General features: G+C 36.0%; 1 protein-coding gene across 1 annotated transcript in view; it reads right to left on the reverse strand.

The window, feature by feature from the left end:
* Window positions 1-17,694, reverse strand: part of LOC150102843 (uncharacterized) — an 836,492-nt gene that overhangs the window by 772,208 nt on the left and 46,590 nt on the right. The window contains exon 2 of the mRNA XM_090397955.1: window positions 16,926-16,978. Within this exon, the coding sequence (XP_090254081.1) occupies window positions 16,926-16,978 (53 nt within the window). The remainder of the gene's footprint in view (window positions 1-16,925; window positions 16,979-17,694) is intronic.

Below are 17,694 nucleotides of genomic sequence, written 5' to 3' on the forward strand. Positions count from 1 at the left end.
AGTAAGAACTCAGAAGATTTTAAAAACAAGATTTCTGGGATTATTTTGTTGCCAATGGCCCTTTAAATCAACTCAGATGAACTTCTTCCTCTTCAAATATTCCTCTGCCTGATAAGTTAGAATTATTAACAAAAGATTTTCCTATGGATATTGAGCAAATAATTTTGCAATATACACAGGAAATTCTTCATATCAGGAACCTCAGAAGAAAGATATTATCAAAACAGTTCATTATGTACACAGCTGGTGCTCTAGATTCTCTTCTAAAATTAACTGCAACTTCTAAAGCATGAATTCATTTATTAAATCTGCTTTCCTCTCTAACAGTCACAACTTTAATTTCATCTCAAAACTGATAGCAGCCTTCATCCTCCTGAAAAAGACACACTTGGAGTTTTCTTTGGGAGGATGAAGGTTGTAGCTATCAGTTTTTGCCAGTCTTATATGTCAAATAAATCTTCAAGTCATCCTCTATCCAGTTTGCAAACAGCCTTCATCATTTCTCACTCTCCTAATCATAAACTTCTTCCTCTTTTCCCAGTCAAGAGGTTATGGAATTTCTTATGAGCAGGTAGGTAGATCTGCACAGGTTCATTAGAAGGATACCAAGACTGCATTAAATTCTTCAAGTCTTGCCAATCACACCATTTCAACAAGACACAGGTTTCACTGGAAAAAGTCAAGTGCTATATCAGAGCCATTGTTTACCAAATACATTACATAGAAAAAGCTATACAGGTCTTATTCATAAACCAAATAGGAACAAGTGCTTAAAGCTTTACCAGTTTGTGGAAGTTATGTTAATTAATGCCTATTATTAATGTTTTAGCTAATTTTTTAAGAGAAATTTCAGTGTAATTATCTTTGACCTAATGGCATTACAGTTTAAGTTTTCCTCTTGCATGTCATCTCTGTCCTGGCTAGTAAACCATTTCACTTGGAGCCAGCTCTCCTATTCCATAATTGCCAGGATATTCTGTCCTGGGTCATTGATATCTCTAACTGGACAGTTTGGAGGCCCTTTTCAATAAGGGCATTCATGTTAAATGGGATCTAAGATGTGCACTTGGTTCCGTACACAGGGCATCTCATCACTTGTCCAAACCATCTAAAGCTGGCGCTCGGTTATTTTAACAGCAATAGATCTAACTTTAAAATCCCACAGGATGAGTTCATTATACCCTTTATCCAGCATGATAATGCCTCTGGCCCACCTCAGCATCTTCATCTCAGTGGAATACTCTTCCCTTTTTATCCTTTCTGTACTCTCAAAAAATACTATTACATTTCTGTTAATATATCCTCAACAAACTATAACTAAATAATACCAATAAGGCACTATATGATTGTATCAAAACCATAAACACTTTCCATTCATTCCTAATAATACTTGTATTTGTACCTAGCTATCTCTGGTTTTCAATTCTTTCCAACAGCATTTCTCCTTAACACACTCCTGCATTTCCAGAGATGCAACTTTTAATTTTTACTAAATGTAATTTTTACTTCCTGCTGCAGTCATCCCTGAAGATGCATCTCACCACTACCATACACCTCACATCTGTTATATCTTTACCTTGGTATGCGCCATTGTTATATCTTTGTCTGTCATAGCTTGAATTTAATCTTTTATATGCGTGTTCTTCTGCTTATATCTCTTATATCATTTATCTTTTTCACAGTTGTATCTATTAACACAATTAGGCCAATTTTTAGAATGATTACATATATTAAATAAATTGACAAAGGATTGACTTCTGAATAGAGTCCGATCCTCAGCAATAATGGTCTGGAGTTATCTCCTAATCGGGTTCTGGCAATATTTATTTGTTCAAGCTGCGCCAGCCAGATCCCTAGGTTAGAAATTCCTTTTAACCAAGAAGTAACTCTCAGAAAATATACACAGTAAATCAATCTATTAATTACTCCTTAAACAATTTTATCTATCTCTCTTAAAACACTTTAGATTGCAGTCATGGTCTCTTTCATATATTTCTCTCCCGCTCAGATTCAAATATTAGCAAGCGGTGCATTGGATTCAAATCAAGGCACAAAACAGGTTAAGATAATCAAGATACGTTTATTAGATTCAAAGGATTACACATTTACAATAAAAACACTCGATAGGAATAGAGTTATTCCAAGTTCTATCGTTAGACATATCAACTGTAATTCACATATCACATCTAAGTATAGGCTCATTTCACTACACAAAATTCTAGCTAGCATCCCTTAAATATCTTTACTATCTTACACATATTCTTAAAACATTCACATCGATAGCTCTATAGATCATTACTTATGGCAAATTAACTACTACTCATTCAGACAAATATTAAAGAAACAGCTATTTGGTTCTTAACACTGGTATCTAAAATCTCACTATAGTCCTTCATACAAGTTTAGAGTTATATAACCTAACATCTCGTTTCTTCCATGACACATTATTCCATTCTTTGTTAACAAAGGAATTATAAAGGGTTTTATATTACCACATTCCTGTAACTTATTCCATCTATCCTTTCTTTATAATTTCTGTCTGAATGATCGATCTCATCCTTCGTGATTATAACTCACGGCTAGGTTTGGCCTTCTTTGTTCTGTCCTTTCATCGCATTCTCGACTGGAAACAGCATGGATTGAATCGATGCATGTGGTGGACACATGTGGCGGCCAGTTTCTTCAGGCTTACTCGGAAAGTAAGCCTGAAGAAACTGGCCAGAAAGTAAGCCTGAAGGTACCCAACATTTCTTCGTCTATTCCTTCCCTCCCGACATTGCGAAACGACAACGACAGCAGAGAATAGCTGCCTGCTATCAACTGAACTCGAACTGGAACTCATCCCGACTCCACCGGAACTTTTTCAACAACTTCAGATGAAAAATCCTAAAAAAGCCCTGAACAGGTGGGGGGGGGGGACAAACCCGTTTTATACCTCGTATCTCTAGCACCCTCTTTCACTCAAAACTTTCTACCCAACTCCTGGTTCATTCCTATCTTCCTGGAATCTTCCGTACGATCGCCGCGTCTTCCCGGAAAAACAATGTGCGCATGCCGTTCGCACGTAAGCAAATTGCCATGGGCTACAATTTATCCGAGGTTGTCGTTAATGGACTCTGATCCTTCTTTATTATGCTCTAACATATATCTTATAGAGAAACTTCTTATATTATAATCCTTTTTACAAAAAAAATTACCTTTTTTTCACTTTTAATTAATATTACAAAAAATTTGTATTAGTACAATTCTTTAAACAAAATTGGTATTATCTTCACTTATTTACAAGCATTTCCCCTTTTAGTTTTTTCTTTTTCTCGTTAAATTCTGAATGAGATATTTCTTAGTAAAAATATTTTCATTCAAAATTCAACACATCCACTTGAATCACTATCTCAGTAGAGCCTCCGTAGCTCAGTCAGTATAGACGAAGCCCTTTGGTCAGAGAGACCTGGATTCGATTCCCATCCATGACGTGAGGTCTCTTTCAACTAAAGGTGATTTAGCCAATCTCATACAGAGGTAGAGGGTTTTTCCTCCCAGAAACTCGGGTTTTTCATCCCTCAAAACAGGCAAATCGACTCTGTAAACACATGCTGCTACAGTCAAAAATACATACTTAATCCCTCATTAGGAGGGCTCAACCAGTCCTAAAGGGCAGTCGAGGAATGGGAAGAAATCCCACATGAATAAAATAAAAAACTATCTCAGTCACATTTTTAACTTCCATTTACATGATATGCTTTCTCTTCTCCCAACAAACCTTTCTAGTCATATTTTCCACATTATCTTTTTCAGAACACAAATCTCATGCTTTCCATTCAGATGCAACTCATTTGCAGCAAGAAGTAAGCTACTCTCAAATTTATTCCATATATTCATGAACTCAATGCCTCTCTTCCTATATCCTAGCTACCGTACCATTCTATAGTAAACAAATTACTCCTACCTCAATGAAATTTAGACATCCACACAATCAAGGCTTTGCTTCCTCACTATCATACCTCAGTAATCTACTCAAAATGCTCTCCTTTTATATTCTTCCATTTTAATGTCTTTAAATTCCACACCACATCATTACAGTCCAGATATAGGGCCAAATATTTGATTTGATTGGGTTTCTTGGGGATGTAGGAGTAGTGGAGAAAATTCAGAGGCAAGGGACTAAATGATAACTGATCAGCAGAGTGCTCCTTATGAGAATGAAATTTGTAGGTTAACAGTTTAGGTGATAAGTAGAAAAGACAGGATATGATAAAAACATAAATTACTAATGAATACATTCTAAAATAATTTAAAAAAAAAAAATGATTGGACAAAAGAGAATAAAGTGGATTACCCCTGGAGGTTGTGTAGAATGTTATTCACAAGGATGTAAGGACAAGATGTTGTGCTTGGAAAATGGTAAATGAATGAAATGACTTGGCTGAGGTCTCGAGAGCTTGATACATGAATGGCATTAAGGAGAGGTATGACAAGAATTATGTTAATAATGATTAGTGTAAGCCTTCCAAAATGAGTCTTCAAACATCAAGCAGACTCTCATGTAATAATATTATTATTACTACTTGTAGATCTTGAAAGTTTATTTTTCGCTTGGTTAGACTATAATAAATTTAGTTTAATCCTTTATCCAAGTATGAGTAATGCCCTAAAATTTGAGTTAAAAGCCAATGACATTATAAAAGGGGCACTCCTAAAATAGGCTAAATAGCCAAAAAAATCCATTTTTATCTTGCTTAGTACTAAGTAATGGTCACTTCCAATTTTGAATCCCCTGTACACTCTTGTATCCTGAACCAGCCCTTATGATATCACTATCAACAATGATGTAGTCAATGAGGCTTTTCTTATTTCTTGTGTCTTCTCTCCATGTGAACTTGCACATCTTTATGTTGAAACATGGTGTTAGTAATGACTAGTCCATGTCCTGAGCAGAAGTGCAGGAAATACTTACCATTATTATTAGTTTTGCCCTTTTCTCGAAATTTTCCCAAAATGTTCCTATATGCCTGGTGAGATTCCATTTCCCCTGTGTTGTTCAGGTCTCCAACAAAGACCACTTTTTCCATTTTCTTTATGTCAGTTGTCTGTTCTAATGACTCAAAAAAATTCCTCCACTTCTTCCTTAGAAGAACCATCTGTAGGACCATAGGCACAAATAAGTTTCATTGTCCATTTATCCATTTTGAACTTTGCCTACATCACTCCACTTGCAACTGTCTTCCAATCAAGAAGCTTATTATCATGTTTGGTGTCGAATGCTATTGCTACTCCTTCCTTTTCTTGATCATTATTGCCCGAAAATAGCATCCTGTACTTATTTAGAATCATCTCACCTGATTTTGTCTTCTTTGTCATTGTAAGCCAATTATGTCCACATGGTACTTTTCTAATTCTTCTGCAAGTTTGACTTTCTTTCCATTAATATTCCTTATATTGATGGTTCCCACCTTTAGTTCTGATTTTGGGTTTATTCTTCTTCAAGATGTTGAGTTATTTTTCCATAATTTTAAAACAATACTGATTAATAATAAACACTATTTCAATTAGTCTTTTTATAAAAACTGACATGATGTCATATTGGTTTTTGATCCAGCCAGATGTTATGTACAAAATCATCACATCCAAATTGTTTAACAAATTTTTCTGCTTGAGTCTTCAAGATTGGACCATCTATGTATGGAGAATCCAACACTTTTTTGCATAACGAAACATTGAAGCAATGCATCACGACTTTTGTAAGCATGCATTTTCTAAATTTTTTTGTTTTGGTTATGTTGTTTTCCAGTGTCGATATGTAAATATCTTTATTCTTCCAGAATGTCGATACTGTTGAAGAAAACAAATAACTTTATACATGCTTCAACATTTTTTGCACCACATTCTAATTCACAAATAATTTATACTTTTTCATGAACCAAGATACTCTCTTTTAGTAGTCATGTTTCCATTGGAAGTGTTCACTTTTAGCTAATTCTACAGTTGTGACAGTGGTTGGGTAAAGTGAGGGAGGAGGATTAGAGGTAGGTAGTGAGGGGTGGTTCCCAAGGACAAGATCAGGTTATAAACCGACCTGTCATCTAATGCAAGCAGTCATAGAAGCTAAGGCACTCCTTTTATTTTTGTTTATTTCAGGAATTCAGTATTCCCTGAATTTCTTGAACAATTAAAAATATTTGCATAGTTACAGAATTTGTATGGTATATCGATGTAGTGCTCGTTATAAACGTGAGCAACTGTATTGGAATATGTATAAATTAATTTCATTATGGCTTTTTTTTTTTGCTTATTACAACCATGATCTGTTATTTCTGTGCTCGTTACAACAAAGTTTGAATGTAATATGTTTGCAGTAGCAAGGGAAACTGTTGATATCAGGATGACAACTTGATCTATAGAATGGAGAGGATCTTTTGGAGCAGATATAAAAATTTTGGAACATCCAGACTACAAACTGATTGTTATAAATTATTTCTGTTGGTTTTGGACCTTAACTTTTCTATACAGTAATGTATTTAGATTAATTATGAAAATGATGACATTATAAAAGGGGGCACTCCTATTTTCTTATTTCTTGTGTTCTTTCCATGTGAACTTGTGCACATCTTTATGATATCTGTATAATTTTTATAAATTAGTCATTAATTTTTTTTTTTTTTTTTAGTGGTTGAGATTTTTTCCCCTCCTTCCTGATCTCACAAATTAATATAAGATGTGTAGACAGTTGTGTGGTGTAGATTGCGCTCCTGTGAGGAATCATTAGACTTCAAGGATCTACAAGTAGTATATCATGTGGTGGAGTGCATTAGGAAAAGTCATTCAAGGGATCCTCTTCAAGTGCATCCTACCTTCTTGTTTTCATGAATTTTATTATTAGTCTTTCATATTACATTATAATAAATTTAGTTTAATCCTTTATCCAAGTGTGAGCAACAAAGTTTGCTCCTGAAAGTATCTTCAGGATGAAAAGGTGGAGCAAGCTAACATCACTCCTATCTCAGTATCTCCCATAATGCAAAACACATATCCTTGAGGATAAGCATAATGTCATGCATTAAGGGAAGGACCACTACCCAGACTAGCTTCGACCTTTATTGAGGTCTCTTCACTGGGAGCCAGGCCCAAGTGGAGACACCAGGCAGAAGCATTACCAAGGTCATCTCTACCTACAGGAGTTGCCAAACGGTGTGCCACCTTTTTATTAAATTACTCTGGATTTAGAGAAAGATGTTGAAAGTTTATTTTTTGCTTGGTTAGACTATAATAAATTTAGTTTAATCCTTTATCCAAGTGTGAGCAAACAAAGATTGCATCTGAAAGTATCTTCAGGACTGGAGTACATGTGTAGAGGCTTAAGTGTTGTGAGGACATCATGTTGGAGGCTTAATGGATTTTTTACAACGCTCAAAAAGAATTAAAATAGAATTTAATACTTCCTATATTTCGTCCTAGTCACTAGGACATCTACGTGGATTACAAAAACAATTAATGTAACATATACACAAATAACAAACAATACTAAGCCCAACCACGTGGGTGACACTGAAGTCCTATCTAGGTAGAGCGCCCTCTAAGGGCAGTAGTAGGTGGCCTGGAATGTAAAGTGGGAACTCTGGTGATGAGTGTTTCCCAAATCTTCGGATGCTTAATGCAACCATATTTATTGAGATTTGGTTGGTTTCTGAGAGCTGCTGCTGCTTCTAAGAAAAGTCTCTCTTTCTTGAATTTGCTGTGGTGGAGCATGGTGGTTTTCTTCCATGATACCCTGTGGGTGGTGTCCAAAGCATGGTCAGCCAAGCCTGAATGGCCATAGTTGTGTTTGAAGATGTAAGACTTGTGTTCCTCTAGACGGATGGATGCTGATCTGCCTGTCTGTCCAAAGTACACCAGCTTACAGGAACAGGGCACTTTGTAAACTCCGGGGAATGGGGGAGGAGTTGATTATTTTTTTGATACTGTGATCGCTGTAGCCATTGGAGAGGAAAGTGCTGTGTATGTTGTTAAGCTCAGTAGTGAGGGTGGTTCCACTGGAACAACTGTTCCACTGGCATCATTAAAACTCTTACCAAGAGAGCCCACAATCTTTGTTCCAGTGGAACCGCCCTCACTACTGAGCTTAACCACATACACAGCACTTTCCTCTCCAATGGCTACAGCGATCACAGTATCAAAAAAATAATCAACTCCTCCCCCATTCCCCGTCCTTCTCGTCAACAAGATTTTAAAAATGCCATCGCCATACCCTACATCCGTGGCACATCCGAAAAAATAGCCAAGATACTAAAACAGTACAACCTACACACAGCATATAAGCCCCACCGCAAACTTGCTATCCTTATCCGTTCTACGAAAGATCAGCTCCCTCCTCTCTCTCTGCCCGGAATTTACAAAGTACCCTGTTCCTGTAAGCTGGCATACTTTGGACAGACAGTCAGATCAGCATCCATCCATCTAGAGGAACACAAGTCTTACATCTTCAAACATAACTATGGCCATTCAGGCTTGGCTGATCATGCTTTGGACACCACCCACAGGGTATCATGGAAGAAAACCACCATGCTCCACCACAGCAAATTCAAGAAAGAGAGACTTTTCTTAGAAGCAGCAGCAGCTCTCAAAAACCAACCAAATCTCAATAAATACGGTTGCATTAAGCTTCCGAAGATTTGGGAAACACTCATCACCAGAGTTCCCACCTTACATTCCAGGCCACCTACTACCGCCCTTAGAGGGCGCTCTACCTAGATAGGACTTTGTCACCCACGTGGTTGGGCTTAGTATTGTTTGTTATTTGTGTATGTTACATTAATTGTTTTTGTAATCCCCGTAGATGTCCTAGTGACTAGGACGAAATATAGGAAGTATTAAATTTTATTTTAATTCTTTTTGAGTGTTGTAAAAAATCCATTAAGTCTCCAACATGAGGACTGGGGTAAGGTAGTACAATACCGGGAAACTCGTTGCAAAGGTCCCACTGAAGAGACCTCAATAAAGGTCGAAACTAGTCTGGGTAGTGGCACTTCCTTAATGCATGACATTATACATCTGCAAGGAGATGTGTTTTGCATTATGGGAGATACTGAGATAGGAGTGATGTTATCTTGCTCCACCTTTGCAACGAGTTGCTGGGATGCTGCTGAATAAGAAGACAGCCAGCAACATCCTACAAAGGTATGTCCGAATTTTTCCTCCTATATATTTTTCATATATATATCTGTCTATATAAAACATCAGTAATGCCCTAAAATTTGAGTAAAAATCAATGACATCATAAAAGAGGCATTCCAAAAAAAAAAATAGCCTAAATAGCCAAAAATAATAATATTTACTTAGAGGAGTAAAATGGGAATTTGCCCAGAAATAATACCTAAGATAAAAATGAATATCATGTAGAAAAGAACAAAATATTTAAAAAAAAATTAAAGTTGAGCAGTTTTTACAAATAAACTGTACACTCAACTATAGAAACATTATTGAAAAAAAGTTGCAGCAGTTCGAAAACAAGAACCAAACCTTGTGGTCTAACTGGCAAACTCTGAAAAAGAACATTGATTGATTCAGGTAGGGAGGTACATGGTGAAGTTGTCTGCAAGGATTGAAAAATAAGAATACCATGGTGGACACAAGAAGTTGAAGAAGCAGTCCTGGTAAAGAAGAAAGTATACAAAAAATTCCTTGCAAATAATTCATCAGATGCCCTAAAAGAATACAAAGAAAAATGTAAGAGAGCTAAGCTATGTGTAAAAGTAGCTAAACAAAAGTCATGGGAAGACTTTGTAAGAGTATGGAAAATAAACATCAGGAAGATGGCAAAATGTTCTGGAGACTATTGAAGAAACTTAGAAATGGAGAAAAGAGTACTGTAAAAGGAATCAAAGATGATAAAGGTGACATGAAAAACAGAAGATAAGGATATCCGAGATGTCTGGAGTAATTAATTTGAAAGACTGTTAAATGAACCAAGCAGTGACAGAACCATACTATAAAATTTAGAAGAGGAATGCTGAGGAGTATATATCACTACATGAGGTAGAAAAAGCCGTCAAAAACTTGAAATGTCAAAAGGCAGCTGGAGTAGATGATATTCGATCAGAAATGTTTAAGTATGAAGGTATAAGTTTTGCAGTGGCTGCACAGCATAATTCAGAAAGCCTTTTTAGAAGGTCAAATTCCCAATGATTGGAGTAGAGCTCTCATAGAAACCAAGTATACAAAAAGGGAATAAAGCTGAATGTGAGAATTACAGAGGAATTTCTCTGCTAAGTGTTCCATGCAAGATTTATGCAAGAATATTTGAAAAGAGGTCGAGAAAGACTGTGGAAGAGAAACTTGGAGAAAAACAAGCTGGGTTCAGGCCAAATAGAGGTTGTCAAGGTGTGATTTTCAATTTAAGACAAATAGTTGAAAAATTGTGAGAATATGACAAGGATCTGTACTTAATTTTGTAGATCTGGAAAAGGCATATGATAAGGTGCCCAGAGAAAAGCTTTCCAAAACATTACAAATATACAGGGTGATTCAGAACTCTTGGGCCAAACTTTAAGGGGTGATAGAACACACCTAAACAAGCACTTTTCATCATACAATGCATGGTCCGAACTCAAGCGGTGAAGCGCTAAAAGGACGCTTTTCAGTGAACACTTATAAGTGCTGGTTTTTGCAGTTGTTATTTCTACTATGGAGTGCAAAAAGGATGGATTCTTTCACAAATCAGGAGAAGGCTGACATGCATTTCATTTACAGAGCTGTGGACGAGGGGATGCGAGGGAAGCCCAAACACTGTACTGAGAGCACTTTCCGACCAGACGAGTGCCTGATCGTAAAACCTTTCAGCGATTGCAATAGTATCTGTGCGAAATGAGCTCCTTTGTCAGCGGCATGCAGGATACAGGGCGTGCAAGGAGTGCGAGGATGCCATGTGTCACAGAGGAAATTCTACGTAGGGTTGCAGATTGTACCAAATGTAGCACGCGAGCAATTTCCCCATGCCGTACGTGTGCACCAATCGACAGTGTGGCAAGTTCTACGAGACGAACAATTACACCCCTACCATGCACAGAGGGTGCACGCCTTGACACCTGCAGATTACTGGCCTCGTGTGGATTTTGCACAGTGGTTCCTGCAGCAGACTGCAGTGCAGCCGGACTTTTATGCATGTCTTATTCACTGACAAATGCACCTTTACACGTGAGGGCGAGCAGAAATCCACACGCCACATGTCCACATTTGCATCAGTGGCGTTTCTCCATAAATATTTGGGCTGGAATCCTACATGACCATTTGATTGGCCCATACCTTCTGCCAGCATGACTGAATGGGAGAATGTACCTCGTATTTTTACAAGAGGTCTTGCCAGAATTACTGAACCCTGTTCCAGAAAACATTCAAACATGTATGTGGTTCCAACACAATGAAGTGCCACTCCATTTCAGCGTGGATGTGCAGAATGCCTTGGATGCAACATTTCCAGGACGATAGATTGGTTGAGGTGGTCCCATCGCTTGGCTGCCACAATCGCCCAATCTCTCATGTCTGGACTCTTTTTATGGGACCATATGAAAAGCCTGATCTATGATAGCCCCATTAATTCCAATGAGGACCTTATTGCCAGGATTTCCATTGCTGCTGCCGCTGTACAAGAACTGCTTGGTGTTTTCGCCAATGTATGCCAATCATTACGTCGAAGGTGTGAAGCCTGCATTAATGTTTGCGGTTGCTCTTTTGAGCAGTTTCTGTAATTTGTTCAATAAAATTCTTTAATTTGTGTTCCGTAATTTCTGCAATTGTTTCAAATCTCCTCTGTCATTCTTATGTTTCTTCATTTCCTGACACAGTACTTGCTATAGTTCGCCCACCGTTTGTAGGTCCCTGTTTCGCGTCTTTCCAAGAATAGTCGATTCATGCTGAAGGGGAGAAAGAAATGAAGGACGTCCGAATTGGTCGCCAACACGAAATTACGTGCTTTATAGGTAAAATTTTCCAACTGTTATACAAGCAACATAGTTAACTACAATAATCATAAAAGAGAAGTTAATTTTCCGACCAGTAATAATAAACAACTCATCCCACAATACAGATACGGACTGATTACCCTATTATCAGAATGGGTTCTCCTTTTTCTGAGATGCACAGAAGTGTCGAGGGACACACCTCTAATTGGTGGGCAAACTATAACCCCTAGCGCTTCACCACTTGAGTTCAGACCATGCATTGTATGACGAAAAGTGCTTGTTTAGGTGTGTTCTATTACCCCTTAGTTTGGCCCAAGAGTTCTGAATCACCCTGTATATGGTGAATGAAACATTATGCAGAGCAATACATAGTCTATATTTAAGTTGACAGTCAGCAGTTAGAATTGTAGGAAATACAGGAAGATGGTTTGATATAAAATCATGGATAAGACAAGGATGCACATCATCTCCACTCTTATTCATCATCTATATGGTTCATATCATGAAAGAGAGTGGCATCATGCCTGATGTTAGAATTGGAGATGTCAAACTTAGCTCTTTGCTTTATCTATATGATGTTGTACTCCTAAACCTTGCCGGCCTGGTTGGCCGAGTGGTTAGCATATCCACTTTCCAGCCAAAAGCTGCAGGTTTGAATCCTGTTGTTGGCATGGATGTTTGTGATTGTCTGTGAAAATAGTGGTGGCAGTAGATGGCGCTGATGTAAGTGATGATGAAGGTAGTTTATGGTTAGTGGAATGGTGGGAATGGAGAACTGTAGAGCATGTGGCCTCCCTCAATGAATCTTTGGACTCCCTGGAGGTGTTATGTAATAATAATATAAACACATCTAGTGCATGTCTCCAGTATTCTTTAACTAAACTGAATAACAGCTGTAACATATTTGGCATGAAAATCAGCAATAAAAAGACCAAAACTATGAAAATAGGCAGGAATATAGAAAACTTTAGCTGCATCTGAATGGAGATCCTATAGAACAAGTAAAATAATTCAGCTATTTAGGCACAGTTTTTAGTGAAGAAGGCAATTTATATCTAAAAATAGATAACAGAATAAGCCAAGCTGGTAAGGTGGGTGGGTAGCCAGCCGAAAAAGTTATATGGAATAAGAGACTAATTAGCTAAAACACTAAACTAGCAGTTTACAAGACAGTGTTCAAACCAGTTTTAAGTTATGCCTCTGAGAGTTGGGTTAAAAATAAAATACTTGATCAAAGACTAGAGATCACAGATATGAGGGTTCTGAGAAAAATTAGAAGAATGAACCAATGGCATCAATGGCAGAATCATATTAAAAATGAAGATATTAGAAAGAATTTGACACTATTAGCATTCAAGAATGTGTCAGCATAGCTAATCTAAGGTGATATGAACTTAAATAGAATGGGTGAAGAAAGGTTAGCAAAACTGGTGTTTGATGTCAAGATGGCAAGAAAAACACTCAAAGGCAGACCAAGGTCTAGTGGATTGATTTGGTCAGAAGTGTCTTAGAAACACGAAATGTTAGATATAACAATATTGGAGTGCTCACAAGTAATAGATTGACTGGGGGGAAAACTGTTTATAGGAGATTAATAATAATGCAAAAATAATCATGTAGTGCTGTCATAGTAACCTGAACACCCCCTTGGGAATACATATCAGGAAATTGATGATGATGATAAATTGTGTTTAATATTAAGTGTATTGCTTTATACAAGCATATTCATACAAATAATATCCCAATATGTAATTATATTATTTTTCTCTCTCTCTAATACTTCTATTTTTTTTTAATATATCTTTTATTGAGTATTGAGAATTAAAGAAATAGAAGATAGATTTAACTCATCACTGACACAGTGTGCAATGGTTATAATGAGAACGTCCCATCATCTGTCCTGTGGTGCTCATTATAAACAAGTTCGACTGTACTTTGGACAAACTTGATCAACAGCAAAAACCCATCTGGAGGAACAAAGAAGTTATGTTCGTTAGCTACACTACAGTCATTGTGGAGTACCAGACTATGCCATGGATACAGATTATCAGATGCTATGGAGGGAACTGCCCTTTTACACAGAAGCAAATAAAAATCTGAGAAACTATTTCTATAATCCACCTCACCAATAACAAGTCTTCAAGTTTAACAAATTTGGCTGCCTCACTCTGCCAAAAATCTAGGAGAATCCTATTTGAGATTTTCAGTGGATCCATCAGTGCACCCAGTGAGGGCACCAGCAATGAATGTAGGATCTCACATTTCACACTCAACTTATGTTTACCTCGCAACTGGGAGGCAAACAGGATGTGTGTGTGCTTAGATGCACATGCTTAGTGTATTTCTTTGTACTCATGAAGATGCATTGTTAATCAAGGATAAATACTATTAATAATTTAATCAGATAAATAAATTTAGTTATCTATCTCTAGAAGTGTTTTCTGCTCTAAACAATAACATCAGATTCTGGAATATAGTATATTCAAGTTACTTAAATATAAAGAGCCAATAAGCTTCATTTCGGAGATATAAACATTATTTAAATTAAGGGGATATTAAATCCCACATTGTTTTAAAACCGAATAAGAAACTCAAAGATTGGAATCAGAGAGTTTCATTCCAAATATAGTATAGTAAACTATAATAGTATTGGTGACTATTAGCGTGAGCTAATGCACGTAGTCCAAGTACGTAGTACAAACTCGGGCAACTCGTAGCAAAGGTGGTAAGTTCTGATGGCTATTCTTGGTATTTTCCATAATGTAAAACACATTTCCTAGGAAATGTATGCTGTTATTACATTATGGTGGGAGGTCACTACCCAGACCAGTTTCAGGCTTTATTGAGGCTTCATCAGTAAGTAGCTAGACCAAATTAATACCAAAGGGTATAGCGAAACGAACTTATATACTCTGCTATACGAGTTGTCAAAAAGGTGCACCCATTAAGTTGCTTAAATATAAAAAAGCCAATAGGCTTCATTTAGGTGATATAAACATTATTACTTAATGGGTGCACCTTTTTGACAACTTGTATAGCAGAGTATATAGGTTCTTTTCACTATACCCTTTGGTATTAATTTGGTCTAGCTACTCACTGATGAAGCCTCGATAAAGGCTGAAACCGATCTGGGTTTCACCTCCCACCATAATGTAATAACAGCATACGCTTCCTAGGAATTGTGTTTTACATTATGGAAAATACCAAAAATAGCGATCAGAACTTTACCACCTTTGCTACGAGTTGCCTGAGTTTGTACTAAGTACTTGGACTACATGCAAAGTATCGGCGACTACTAGCTCACACTAGTAGTCGCCGATACTTTTATAGTTTACTATACTATATTCGGCATGAAACTCTCTGATTCCAATCTTTGAGTTTCTTATTCGGTTTTAAAACAATGTGGGATTTAATATCCCCTTAATTTAAATAATGTAGTATATTTAATACTGTCTGCTTTCTTTCATAGTTATATATTTAAACAGAAAAGATAATTCTTTATACAATATAATATAAATCAATTCACATTTTTAGGGAAAATGAATTTTCACTTAAAATTTTTTTAAATTTAATTTTTTAAGCCTATTTCAACTTTGAGAAATCAACATTTGAATGTCACATATAATCAGCACTTTACCAGCATTCCTTTTGGCTGAGACTTCATATTATTATTCAAGAAATTCCAAAAGATACAGTCAGCATATCTGACTTGATTATTCACTCTAGAAATTTAATATGGAAAATCAGCAATAAAGAGATCAAGGGTACAGCTATGGAAGTACTCCCCCCACCACCATCATTCCTCACAGTGGTATCACAGTAGTGCCTCTAATACCAATCATCCCCACGCTTCAGTGTATCTTAGATATGTCAAAAAAAATTTGTAATCCAGCTGTTAATGAACTTATTCTCTTCCTGCAACAAATGAACAATCTTAACCAATAATTATATTTACTAGATGTGAAATCCAAAGGTTGTTTACTTTTCTTAGATACATTAATGAAGTAAACTGAGTGGCTCACTGATATATATTCTCAGTGTACTAATGCAACTCTGCATCATCCTTAAAACACAGGAAGACATGCAAACACCCTTCACTGTAAGTCATTTGTTAAAAGATTTTGTGTGCAAATTAAGTTACCTTCCATTTCATATGAAGAAACATATACTGTCACATATACTTTCCTTTTTTTTTTTTTTTTTTTTTTTTTTTTGTAATGAACAAAATCACAATCCATGGGAATCTAAATCTCATTTCTTACAACACCTAACCTATGATACAAATGAATATTTCAGGTTGCTTGTATGTTTTTAAGCAAATATATAAAATCATGCATTATATTTTACAAAAACATAAATTACATAAGCAATCTTTTGTGCATAACCTGCCAAGGGCTATACCAGATATTACTAAGTTTAATACAATATTTTATGAACAGTTTACGATCAACATTTTTCCAAATATCTAATCAGCTCTTATTTTTCTTACCTATCTATATCTGTCGTCAATCTAGGTTTTTTTCCCTGCTACTATTGCTTCACACATATGTAACTCATTTTTCATTCCCCATTCTACACGACCATACTATCTTAGATTAGCTCTGTTATACATTCTTGAATACTAACAATGCCAAGTTCTTTTCTGATAACCTTGATTTTAACACACTTCGGCCAATGTTAGTGCCCCTTATTTACTTCACTCACATCAGCAATTTCATTCTTTGCTCAACTATTTCACTTCTAAATTTTCTTCTAAATGTAACAATCCAATGCACAGATTCAAAAAAGTGGAAATATATTTCAAACCAATTTTAATTTATGAACTAATACAAGTGACAGTACAATCCAATATGATGAATAAATTTCATATATAAAAAATAATATAGATAACTTTATAAAATATAATATGCATACAAGCTGTATATATTAAATTATTTTATGAATAATTAAGCACAAAAAAAAATCCAGACTTACCCCTCAATTCCTGTTGATTCAACACCCCACGCCAGCGACAAGCATTTTACTATCTATTAAATAAACACATAAATGACCACAACCCATGCCAGCAACAAGCATTTTACTATCTATTAAATAAACACATAAATGACCACAATAACATATAAATGAAATGTTCAATATGTCAAAATATACTGTAATAAAGCAATCCCTTTCTAATGTCAATAAATTCATCCTTAAAAAGAGCTCTTTACAAATTCAGCATATATTACACATGCCAAGATAATATAATCCTTCACTTAAGCATGTGTAAACAAACTTTGCACATGAAGCATCTTCATGACTAGGTTATTGACTACATCGATTGCCTCAGTGTCCCATAATGAAAAGCACACTTCCTTTTTGGATATGTATATGTCTATACATTATGGGAAGGACAACTACCCAAACCAGTTTCAACCTTTGAGGTCACATCACAGGGAACCAACCACACCCAGAAAAATACAAAGGCTCAATTAATGCAGAAATCAAAATCCATTTGCTTAGATTCAGGTAAAAGATTAAACAAGACATAATTTCTTGGAAAGTATAATTTACATTGTAATCAAGTGAAAAAACTTTCTATAAATTCTGTGTATAAAAATAACTATTTCAATAAAAAATATGTGAATGTATTCCAAACTATATGGTTGGGAAAATGTTATTATTATTATTATTATTCAGGCCTTCATGGAGTCAAAAGACTCATCGTGGGAGGTCCTTCCTAAGAACATAAAGTCTGTCAAGA

This window comes from Typopeltis vanoorti, chromosome 9 (assembly GCF_054136105.1).
Source record: "Typopeltis vanoorti isolate ZY-2024b chromosome 9, IOZ_Tvanoo_1.0, whole genome shotgun sequence".
Classification (NCBI taxonomy): domain Eukaryota; kingdom Metazoa; phylum Arthropoda; class Arachnida; order Uropygi; family Thelyphonidae; genus Typopeltis; species Typopeltis vanoorti.